General features: G+C 26.9%; 3 protein-coding genes across 3 annotated transcripts in view; 2 read left to right on the forward strand and 1 right to left on the reverse strand.

The window, feature by feature from the left end:
* LOC113387605 (protein Wnt-5b-like) overlaps window positions 1–12,535 on the reverse strand; it is a 164,566-nt gene that overhangs the window by 77,767 nt on the left and 74,264 nt on the right. The window lies entirely within an intron of this gene.
* On the forward strand, window positions 290–652 carry LOC113388372 (probable salivary secreted peptide). Its single transcript, XM_026625758.1, has one exon. The coding sequence runs from the start codon at window positions 290–292 to the stop codon at window positions 650–652; it is 363 nt and encodes a 120-aa protein (XP_026481543.1).
* LOC113388374 (probable salivary secreted peptide) lies at window positions 5,299–6,793 on the forward strand. The gene is made up of 2 exons (XM_026625759.1): window positions 5,299–5,578; window positions 6,729–6,793. The coding sequence occupies exons 1-2, from the start codon at window positions 5,299–5,301 to the stop codon at window positions 6,791–6,793; spliced, it is 345 nt and encodes a 114-aa protein (XP_026481544.1).

Consider the following 12,535-nt stretch of genomic DNA (forward strand, 5'->3'; position numbering starts at 1 on the left):
CAAATATTATAAATGCATAACTCAAAAGATGTCTTGATATTATGCAAAACTCTTGGTGCAATTATTAATTTTTATCATTAAGAAGATTTATCATGACTCATATTTTATAAATACTAATTTCTCAGAATAAAAGTTCAACATTTTTTCTCAAACATGAATCACATCTAGATAAACTAATGATCAACCCTGGTCGAGATAACTCTCGAATATATAAACCATCCAAAACTTCCACACACATCATACAGTATTTTCCACTCATCTAGTCAACAATCTAGTCCAGTCCACAAAAATGTTCACCAAACAAGTACTAACATTAACAATTCTAATTGTGACAATATCTTTGGCACAATCCCAAAGTCACAACGCCCAATTCGGATACCGAGTTGCCGGAGACAGATTGCTCTACTCTACAATTCAACACAGAGAATTCACCACTTTGGGAATTGTCAAGAAGGATGTACCATTCCCTCCAGAAGGACACACCAATTCGGCCATCATAACATTTATTAATGTTACTGACCAATATTTGGATGATAATGGTGGTTATGCAACTCTTCTTGAAGGCGGAGTCAACTATAATCACACGACTGTGCATTTGACCAGCCAGAGGGGACATTGTTTTAATTTCCAAATTGATATTTATGGAATGTGATGAGGATAGAGGACTGATTTTTTTGTACTTTTGATTTGTATGTAATAAATTTTATTAAAAAATAGAAAGTTTTGTCATTTATTATAAATTAATATGATGTGTGCTTATCCTACATCTTAACCTGGTATTTTTCTCGAGGGGGAAACTCAGCGGGCTTTTTATTTTCCACTTTTCTATTTTACATTTTACTCACACACACACACACATATATATATATATATATACATATTACATTTGTATATTTAATAGTGTTGGTTTTTATATGTTGCAGCAATGCCCACCAAAGGCGATTTTGGTTTGAGATTGTGTTTGAGATTTCGAGATAACCTTAAATAGAAATTTGATATCATACTGCTCGTTATCGAGCTAGTTGGGATCGACGTTTAAATAACAATAGTTTATTTTTTTATATTTGACTCTTATTTTATTGTTATGCAACTATTTGGTGCTTTTCTTATTTTTGAACAACAATCAGAACTTTTCTATGACAACTTTATATTTTAGAATACAACCATGGTTGTTATAATTGATATATTTTTGTATCAGAAATATTTGCACTAGAAGACATATTTGTTTGCACTAAATGACATATTTAAAATTCTTTTTTGCAATTTAATCAAAATTTGGCTATATGTCAAATTTGTCATACTTTAAATAAGAACAGTGTAATATTTTTCTAAATATATACGTCATGATCTAAAATATGTAATGATGAAGTATAATACCCAAGGGTAGACTTATATACCAATACATTATTATGTTGTAATCATTATATATATTGAAATATATCTTTGGAGAAACATTTTCATTTTTTTAATTTATTAACATATTTAGTAGAAACAATTTTTTTTAGATTAATATAAGAAACTAGTAGTCTATGGCTTTAAAACAAACATATTGATTTAATTTTGAGCTTGAAACATTTTTGGAATTTAATTTGGAAACAGCATTCAACCGCAAAATAGAATAATTTAAATTATTTATAATAGTATATCAGAACTATGTAAATAAGGGAAATATAAAAAGTCTAAAGAGTATTAAAAAAGGTTTGAAAAAGTATAAAAATTATTCAAATGTTGCTGATTAATTTGATACATTTTTAGTTTTATGACCATGCAATAAATTTGTGTCTTATTTTTTGTCTATTTAAATTTTGTTTATTTAAAAAACAGCTATATTTAAGAACTACATTTTCAATATTTTGAAAATTATTTTTATGCCTCCTGGCTTAATATCAAATATATTTCAACTAATTGAGCATTCACAACTTTAATATTTTGAACTAAAATATTTGCCAATTTTTTTATAAATTTTTAAATATTTTTTATACTTCCACGCACCTAATTTCTAATATTTTTTGACCTAAATTTTAGAAATAATTCAGGAACTTCAAATCTAAACTTTAGAAAATTTAGAAAAAAATCACTTTTAAAATATAGAAATATTGAACATTATTTATTCTTTCGATAAGATAAGCAAAATCGAAATTTATGTCAAAATATATTATAAATATATTTATAGAATTAAATGAAAATTGCTTTGAATAAAAACATACATTTTTTCAATCAAAGCAATTTTTATTATGTACAAAAGTAAGTTATATTCAACAAATTTCATTAAATGTTTAAATAAAAAATGTATAAAACTAGTTTTTTGTGTTTTTACCAGTTTCTAAAACGTAAAAAAAATATAAAAAATAATCAAATATACAAATAGTTATTTATTATATATAAATAATTATTTACATATTCATTTCAAATTTCATATAATTCATACTACTATCAAACAAATTAATCACAAAAATATCAATATCAATAAAACTCATTTTGATTTCAAATGTTAATTAGTATATTCCAAACATGTTTATCAACATTGATTGATATCTAACATTTACACGTGCGATTAATTATGAATCATGATCAAAATAATTGAATTTTGTAATACAAAGATTTTGTACCTATAAGCAATTGTGATGATTTTCATCTAACTCTGTCAGGAGGCAACCCAACGGTTGTCTTATCTCTATGTAATAAATTATATTATTACTATTTTTGTAATTTTAATGTATTTTAATTGTAAACGTTGTGCTAACTATATTTCCAAGTAAAACCAGATGTTACTACTGCTTGACATCAGGTTGTCCCAGACGGGTATCGAGTTTACAACCTGGTTGGAAGAAATATGGATCTAACCACTAGACCACGGGGAAGCCGACAAATATAAATAAATATAATATTTTACATTGGTTCATTATTACATTAACTAATTAGTATTAATCATTATTCAACTTTCTCAAATACTTCGTTGAGTTGATTCATATTAATGTAGCCCTTGGCATGCATATCAAACATTGCACACATTAAGTCCAGATTTTCTTCCTGTTTTCGAACTGCATATAAGAACTAAAATAAAATATTTATATCTAAAATAAATATTTTTTTGATAAAACAGCAATTTGCAAAATAAAACTTATAACAAAAAGCGTCACTTACTACTGCAAGAATCATCCCCAGAAAAATAACGCCAACCATACAATTTAGTATAAGATTGCTCATTTCAGTCGACATCTTCATATCAAATTTTTATAAATACCCAATAATACTTTTTAATATATTTTGATAAAATTAATAACGACACTGAACATCGATGAATATTTTTTAATAAACACATATGACACGTATCATGATAACTCTATCTATTGCGGATTCAGAGTTCGAATAAAATTTCAAGGTTGAATCATTATGACTGGTTTATAGGTGAATTAGTACGATATCTAAAATAATTTTATGATATTTCAACTTGCAGCTTAGTCCCTCGGGCAGCCTGATGTCAAGCAGTAGTGAGATCGGTTTTCCCTTGAAAATATAGATAGCAAGATCTAAATAAAAATAGTCCTTCTTCGTCATTGCTGCATTAATAATAAGCCAACACTAGTACAATTATTTTAATAATTAATTTCACAGTTAGTAATATTACAATTACTATAAATAATTTCGTAAGATAAATTCATCTTTTTTGCAGCAAGAAATCAGAAATAATTAAACAAAATAACAACAGAAATGAAATTAATAACTAACTAAACTAAATGAAAAATACTAAACAAAATTAAAAATGTATCAATTCACAGAGTTTTATTCGAAACTTACGAAATTATCAAAATCTAAATTTTTCATTAAAATGCAATTTATGAGGTTTTGTCAAAAACAGTAAATAAAGTAATACCATAAATCAATCATTTCTCTCATAACAATCATTAATTTTCTTACAATTAGTAACAAAATTTGCCAAAATCATCTGAATAAATGTGAAATTTATTAAATCTATCAATCATCACTTTTATTTGTACGATGTTATATAACTAGAAATAAAAGTTTCAAAAATGCATATACTAGTTTAGGAAAACAAACAAACACACATCTAGTAAAACTAAAAGAAGTTACGTAAAAAATACGACCCATATTGTCGTGCAGTTTTTTCGAATACAAATTTTAAAATTTTAATTAATAAATATTATTTAAAAATTAATTCGAGCGCACAATTTCATGATAATTTTTCAATTCACACGAATAAACTTAAATCCAATATATAAACAGCTTCCTTGAATATCTCTTATCAATTTGATAACATCTGCAATTTATGTAATAATAATATACATTTAACGAAAATTTTCTACTTTAACAAAACACTTCCAGATAAAAATATATCTCACACAAATAAACTGATCGATATAAAAATTAATGATAAAAAATTGATTGGTCGCAGAAATTGGTGATTCACGCGATTGATAAGAAAAATTGCTTATCTTTTGGAAAAATGGATAGAAAACGTTTTGTGTGAGTAATAAAAATATTATAAACTATTAAACAGTTATGAGTAGTACAATAATATACATTTATATTAGGATTTTCATCGGAAAATTCAGCATCATTCTCAATATTATTATTATTTTTTGACGTATAACTTGTTGGTTTATCTTGAGAAACTTTCTTAATGACTCCTATAACTTTTATACTGGATTTCTTTGTTTATTGAACCCTCGAGATTCTTCTTAATATTTCTCACACATTTTCTCCTGGATCTGTCTTTTTTCATTCCGGAAATACTTTTTCTAAACGTATAGGTTTTAATCAAGTATAGATACTTGTTAATATTTTGAATTTGTTTTTCGCTATACGACTTATTCTTACCATTTTTTTAAGAACAAGATAATGTAATTAAAGCTGTATTTGCCTTGATTAAAGAAAATAGTTTTATTTCTTTATAAATACTAACAAAATTTGACACAGAAAGTGTTATCTAACATTCTGAGAGCAATTTATTAAAATTATTTATTCTATCCAATTTTTACAAATTTTAAACCAATATAAAATTTATGTAAATTAATTAATAATTAGATACAATTAAATAACAAATAATTAAATTATATATATACATATAATATTTTGTCTATTTAAGAATATCTAGCCAATTGATTTTTTCAGATTTTTTTAGGACCGTAAAAAGTTGTCCACATCTGTTCAACATGCCAAACAATACTCATATACAATTACTAAGAAGCAAATTGATAACACCTGTTTTATCACATATATAAAAACAATATCAATCGCAAAAACTTCAGCAAAATAATTCAGTTACCATTTCTCACCATGGCTTACAACAAATTAGTTCTCGGCTTAGCAGCCATCGCCGTTTTGGTGGCAGCGGCCAATTGCCAAAGTCACAACATGCTTTGGGGCCAAAGGACAGCCGGTGACAGATTATTGTTCAATTCAATCGAATATGAAGAATTCAAGCCATTGCAAGTGGTTAAAAGAGATGTCAAGTTCCCAAAGGATGGACAATTCAATTATGCCACCATCACCTGCATCAATGCCACTGATCAATATGTGAACGATAATGGAGGTTATATTTCTCTTTTGGAAGGAGGTGAGGAAAATTAATTATAAAATTCATTTTTGGTAATAGACATAATATATAAGATGCAAGGAAGATATTGTTTTAATTTTACTCTCAACCTTCCTATAACGCGGAATTCTTACAGCGCGGTTTTCGTTCAACAGTACAAAAGTTCCTTCCTTGCAAATGATTCTAGCAACTAGATATTGTTGTGAAATGTGTTAATATAAGTTTTATTATCGACTATTTCATTTTTCATGATATTTCATGATATTTTCATATAAATAAATCAGTTTATATCCTAGTTGTGTACGACATTGGTTTTAGTAGTGTCAGAGCTTTTTCGTCAAGATTTCTAAAAGAAGTTTTCTTGAATTGTTTTGTTGGAAAAGAGTTTTTTGGTTTATCTTTTGTTTCATATTCAACATATACTAATTCCTATTTTTTCAGAATTTCTGCTATATCTCGTATTGAAATACTGAAAAATTTCAATTGTGGTTTTAGTAGTAAAAAAGAATGTATAAAACTCAATTGACTAAAAATTGTATAAATTTCAATTGTAATTCCTTGTCCTAAATAATCTATTTGAGGAGCTACCAGTTTATCCATTAACATTTCCAATTAAAATTTCTTAATCAAAAATTTAATGAATGTGATTGTATAAATTTTAATTACTTAACTTAAAACAAATTTATAAAAACAATGTCTCAATTGGCCAAATAGTTCCTCCAATTTGTTTCCAATTTGTTCATTTACATTAAGATTATTATATTTTTTTTACTTGCATAGATTTATTGCCAATCAAAATAATATACATTTTTTAAGACAATATGCTGAATGTTAATGCATTTAAGAGATGAACTCCTATGAGATATCTCTTTTATTTTTTTAAATTTTATTTAAGATCATATGGCCATTTTTTTTTCAATCTTCGATTAGGAGATTCCTCGCTTAATTCTTTTAAATATTTGTTTGGGTAACCTGGTAATTTTTCGTGATATTTTTGCTCCTTTCTTTTATTATTTCAGTAATAGGTTTATTTTTTAGGTCCTAAGATTATTAGAATAATTAGATTTATCAAACCAACTTTGAAAAAGATCAGCACATTTAATACATTTTAAAATACAATTTATCATAATAATTTATAATATAATTTTGAAAAATTTCCATTATTTTTCAGGTGTAAATTACAACCACACAACTCTCCACATCAAAAGTCAAAGAAATCACGGATTTAACTTATGATTCAGTCTGCATCGAGCATTCGTGCGATACACATCGGTAAATAAATTTACATAATCTGATAAGAGCGAGTGAGTCAGTAAGTGAACAATGGAGTCTGGCCAGTACGGCCAGGAAAGTGACGACGATGACAGTGGTCATCATGATTTTGAGGATTGTGAATTGAATCCAGTTGATAACAGAATTACGTCAATAGAAGAGTTTGAATACGAAATGGATGACATTAGTGATTATGAAATAAATGATTTGGATAATAATATTAATGAAACAAAAGTTAGTGAAATTAATTTAGTTAAAAATTGTGAATATAAAAAAAGTAATAAGAAAAGTATTAAAAAGGGAGTAATAGATTTTAGAAAGAAAAGAAGATTGTTAAGTAATAAAATATTTGATAAGAATCGCGAAAAGTTAAGTGTGATAAGGAAAAAAGGTGAAATTGAAGTACAAGTTAACAAAACACATTTAGAGAAAACTAATAATGATGGAATTAATGAAAACGATGTAAATATCGATTGGGCAAGTGAAGTAAATGAAGAAATGGATAGTAATTTAAATAAAAAAACCTATGAAGAGGAGTTTTTCTATTATGATGAAAGGAGCGAAGGTCCATTTGTTATATATGCAGAATCAAAAGATAAAAATTTGGGTAGACTACATCCAATGGCGTTAGGAAGAATTTTACATACAAAAGTGTCAAGTGTTAGTAATAAGATAAGTAATGTTGCAGCTATAGGTATAAATAAAATAAAAATATGTTTTAATGATTGGAAGAGTGCTAATACAGTGGTGAAACAGAAATTACTGGACGAGTATAATATTAAAACTTATATTCCGAAGCATAAAACTACGAGAATAGGTATTATATTTAATGTAGACCCAGAGATTGAAGAAGATGAAATCATGAGTTGCATTAAAACGGATGTTGAAATTATTAAAGTGAAGTGTATTAAAAATAAAAAGGCATATAATAGCAGTTATAAAACACAAAGAGTGAAGATTTGGTTCAGGGGCAGTTATCTTCCAGAAAATGTATTTATTCATTCAGTAGCTTGCGAGGTTCAACCTTTTATTGAAAATGTTATACAGTGCCACAAATGCTGGAGGTTCGGCCATATTCGTCTTCAGTGCCAGGGCAGGCAAAGATGTAGAAAATGTTCGGATGAACATGATGTAAAAGAATGTGTGAGCCAAATAGAAATATGTGCTTTATGCCGAAATAATCATCAAGCGAATGATAGAAATTGTCAAACGTATTTATATAATAAAAAATAAAGGAGTTGAAAGCATATCAGAATATTTCTATAAGTGAAGCTAAGCAAATATTGCGTAAGAGAACATATGCAGATATAGTACAGACCAAATTTTATAACAGAGATTATCAAAATGTATTTCCTTCATTAATTAAACAATCAGATAATCAATTAAACAGATTTAATAATAACAAGTTTGAAATGTTAAATCATATTAAAGAAAAAGAAGTAGAAATTAATGAAGAAAATATATTGAAAATTAGAAAACCTAAGCACACGACATTAAGAATTGAAGGAAGACAAAAAGAATAAATGCAGAAGAATACAAGGAAAGGAGAAAGCAAGTAACGAAATACAATAGTGAAGAAAATAACCCAAATAAAAATGAAGATGAAAAAGAAAAAAAAAGAAGATGAAGCAACAATTCAAAGAAATTTTTAACAAAATAAGGCTAAGATTAAGTTTTAAAACAGAGATAAACACACAGAATATATGGACAGCCCTGGAAGAAGAAATAGAATCATTGTGTACTGAAAAAGCAGTGATGGAAACTAATAAAATAGGCAATGTTATTGAAGATACAGGTACGGAATAATAGTTTAAAATATAATAAATTCAACAACAAAACAATTATGGCAAGTAGAGTTATTATGGAAAAAAATAAAACTAATATTTTAAATATGAAAAAATTTAAAAATAAAAATATTAAAATTATGCAATGGAATGCAAGATCTTTACCGTCAAATAGAGAAAGTTTAGAAAATTTTATTTATGAAGAAAACATTGATGTTATTTTGATATCTGAGACTTGGTTTAAAATAACTCAGGAATACAAGTTTAAAAATTTTATTATAATTAGAGAAGACAGATTAGATGGAAAAGGAGGAACTGCTATATTGATTAATAAAAATATGAAGTTTAAAGAATATAAAATTAATAGGGAATACATTAATATGGATTTATGTCAAATGTGTGCTGCAGAAATATTATTAGGAAGTAAGAAAATAGTATGTGTATCATTATATGTTTCACCAAAGGCTAATATTTCAGAAGGGCAATGGAATAGGTTACTGAATGGAATTAAAAAACCCTGTATAATTGGAGGAGATTTTAATGTCCATAGTCAAGCTTGGGGTTGTGACTATGAAGATACAAAAGGACGTAGACTACTGGAAGCGATAGAGGAGAACCAACTTTTTATATTAAACGATAATAATAAAGTAATTAGTAATAGAATATGTAAATCAATAGTTGATATTACTATCTGCTCTTCAGACATAGCACATAAAATAGTATGGGATATGTATAATGATGATCTAGGCTCAGATCATTATCCAATAATAATGGAATTAAATGAAAAAAAGATCTTTGATGAAACTACATCTAATAGAAAATGGAGGTGTAGTAAGGCTAATTGGGAGCAATATAGAAAAGAAATTGAAGAGAAAATTGAAACAATTAAGATTTCAAAAAAAGAAATAAATTATGACACTTTTGGGATATTGTTAATGAAGCAGCAATGAAAGTATCCCAAAAACTGAAGGAATAGGAAAAAAAAGGATAATAAAACAAATTTGGTGGGATGAAGAATGTAACACCTTAATTAAAAAAAGGAGAGAAGCAGAAAAAAAATATAGGAAAAATATGAACTTAGAAAACTATTTACAATGTAATCTTGTTAAAAATGAGGTAAGAGCAAAGTTAAAGCAAAAGAAAAAAGAAAGCTGGGATAACTACATTAAAACTCTGAACCCAAACACACCAACCAAGCAAATATATAGTATGATTAAAAGATTGAAAAATATTGGAGAAGATACTGAAAAAGAAAATAAAAGATGCGACAACAATTGGATAGATATGTTATTGAATAAAATAGCCCCAATGGGAGTAAAGGATAGTTGTATGAGATTGCAATACTTGAAAGATAAAAACTATATCAAAGAAGTCATGAAACCGTTTAATATATGGGAGATGGACGTCGCAATGAATAGGAGAAAAGACACTGCACCAGGAATAGATAATATTCATTACGTTATGTTATCTGAATTACCAAATATAGGTAAGGAAGTGCTATTAAGATTAATCAATAAGTACTGGTTGGATACACAAATAGTTAGAGACTGGAATAAATATAATATAATTCTCTTTAAAAAGACAAATGGAAATGCAGATAATACAGATAATTACAGACCTATATCACTAGCATCGTGTGTTGCTAAAACCAAAGATTTAATGATAAAAAGAAGATTGGAGTGGTTTGTAGAGAAAAATAAAATATTATCTAAAAGTCAATACGGATTCAGAAGAGGGCTGAGTACGAAGGATAATTTATGTAAATTAATGGTTGATATTAATTTGGCATTTTCAAGAAATAATTATGTGGTGGCACTCTTTTGCGATATTAAAGGGGCATATGATAATGTCGTTCCAAGTATAATGTTCCAAGAATTAATTAAAATAGGATTACCATTCCGATTGGTGTCAGCCTTAACATTTAATATATATGAAAGAAATATAATAGTGAAGAAAGATAACAAAATAATTGGTGAAAGAGTAGTGAATAAAGGACTACCACAAGGAGGTATACTTAGCCCATTATTGTATGCTATATATGTAAGAGATATAGATAATATTTGGGTAAGAGGTACTAATATTATACAATATGCCGATGACATACTCATTTATGTAGAACAAAGGGATTTAAATCTAGCGTTTAATATTATGAAGGAAAATATTAAAAAACTTCATGATGGTTGAGGGATAAAGGCTTGGAACTTTCGGATGAGAAAAGCTCGATAGGGGTATTCACAAGACATAGGTTGAATGATTTACCAACTCATATTAGTACGGAAGAGCATTCAATAGCGGTTAAAAATAGTAATAAATTTTTAGGAGTCAAGTTGGATCAAAAATTGAAATTTAAAGAATGTATACAAGATATTAAAAAGAAAATAGAAAAAAGGATAAACCTATTAAGAGTGGTGAACAAAACATGGTGGGGTGCTCATCCACAAACGAGTTTAGAGCTATATAAAACTTTGATTAGACCAATTTTAGATTATGGTAGCATTGCTTATCACAGTAGTCCACATGTAAAGGTGTTGGATAAAGTACAATATAGATGTATCAGAATATGTATTGGCGCAATGAAATCCACGCCAATAAATGCAATGTTAGTTGAAAGTGGAGAATTACCTCTAAAACTAAGATGGAAATATTTAATCCATAAATATATTTATAAGAAGATATTAAGAAGAGAGCCAAATATTATTAGTGGATTAGAAGAATTGGAAAAATTAATGGAGAATAATAAATTTTGGGATAATAAGCAAAATATTATGGTAGACAGTTTGAATTTCATGAAGAAAACTAATGTCTATAAGATATATGAAAACAACGTTAATCTTAAAAAATTATGGTTTGATGAAGGTAAACAATTTTTTGTCAATATTAATAATGAAGAGACAAATATTATAAACAGTAGAGGATATGAGGAAATCTACACAGATGGCTCTAAAGTAAATAATGAAGTAGGGTGTGCCATGATCCATGAGAATAAAGAATTTCAAAAATTGATAAAACTACCAGATTTTGTTTCAGTATATACTGCGGAATTAGTAGCTATAGGAGAAGCGGTAAAATATATTAAAAACTTGAACATAAGAAGAGCAATTGTATATACCGATTGTAAAAGTTGTGTAGAAAAATTAATAAGCATAAACAAAAAAAATCTTTTTGAGGAAGCAATTTATACAGAAATTCGAAGCGAGTTAGAAAATATAAAATTGATAGGAAATGAGATAAAAATTACGTGGATCAGAGGACATAATGGAATAGAGGGAAATGAAAAGGTGGATAAATTAGCAAAAATAGCAACGAAACAAGGAGAAAAAATGGACATTATGCTGAAAAGTGATGTCGAAAACATAAGTAAAAGAAATGTGGAAGAGGAATGGCAAAAAATTTGGGATGACACGGTAAAGGGAAAAACATATAAGACTATAGAGAATAAAATTAGAAAAAAAACTTGGTTAAAAGTCTTAAAAATGAAGATAGAAAATTTGTAACTACGTTAAGTAGAATCAGATTAAACCATGGCAATTTTCCAAGTCACTTATATAAAATTGGTATTAGGTCTTCAGCTATCTGTGAATGTGGAGAAGAAGACGGAAATATAGAACATATTATTATGAAATGTAGCAGGTATATAAAACAACGAGAAGAAATGCTGGACAAATATTATGACGACAAAAGTATAATAAAACCAATTGCATGGATTTGCATAATAAGAAATGAAAGAAATTATAAAATATTATATGAATTTATTGTAAAATCTAAATTAGTTATATAATTTAATTTAGTAATAAGATGTTATGTATTTATCCTTAATGTATATTCATTATGTTTGTATATGACCAAATGTTATATAACGAAGTCAAATAAAAAAAAAAAAAAAAAAAAAAAAAAAAAAAAAAAAAAAAAAAAAAAAAACTTT

The sequence above is a fragment of the Ctenocephalides felis genome, unplaced genomic scaffold (assembly GCF_003426905.1).
Source record: "Ctenocephalides felis isolate EL2017-DRISC unplaced genomic scaffold, ASM342690v1 CF-g0.4_SCAFFOLD_03572, whole genome shotgun sequence".
NCBI lineage: Eukaryota > Metazoa > Arthropoda > Insecta > Siphonaptera > Pulicidae > Ctenocephalides > Ctenocephalides felis.

Coding starts and splice junctions, on each gene's coding strand:
- LOC113388372 (XM_026625758.1), top strand. CDS start 290: ATGTTCACCAAACAAGTACTAACATTAACAATTCTAATTGTGACAATA.
- LOC113388374 (XM_026625759.1), top strand. CDS start 5,299: ATGGCTTACAACAAATTAGTTCTCGGCTTAGCAGCCATCGCCGTTTTG. Junction 5,579..6,728: donor TATTTCTCTTTTGGAAGGAG/GTGAGGAAAATT, acceptor ATTATTTTTCAG/GTGTAAATTACAACCACACA.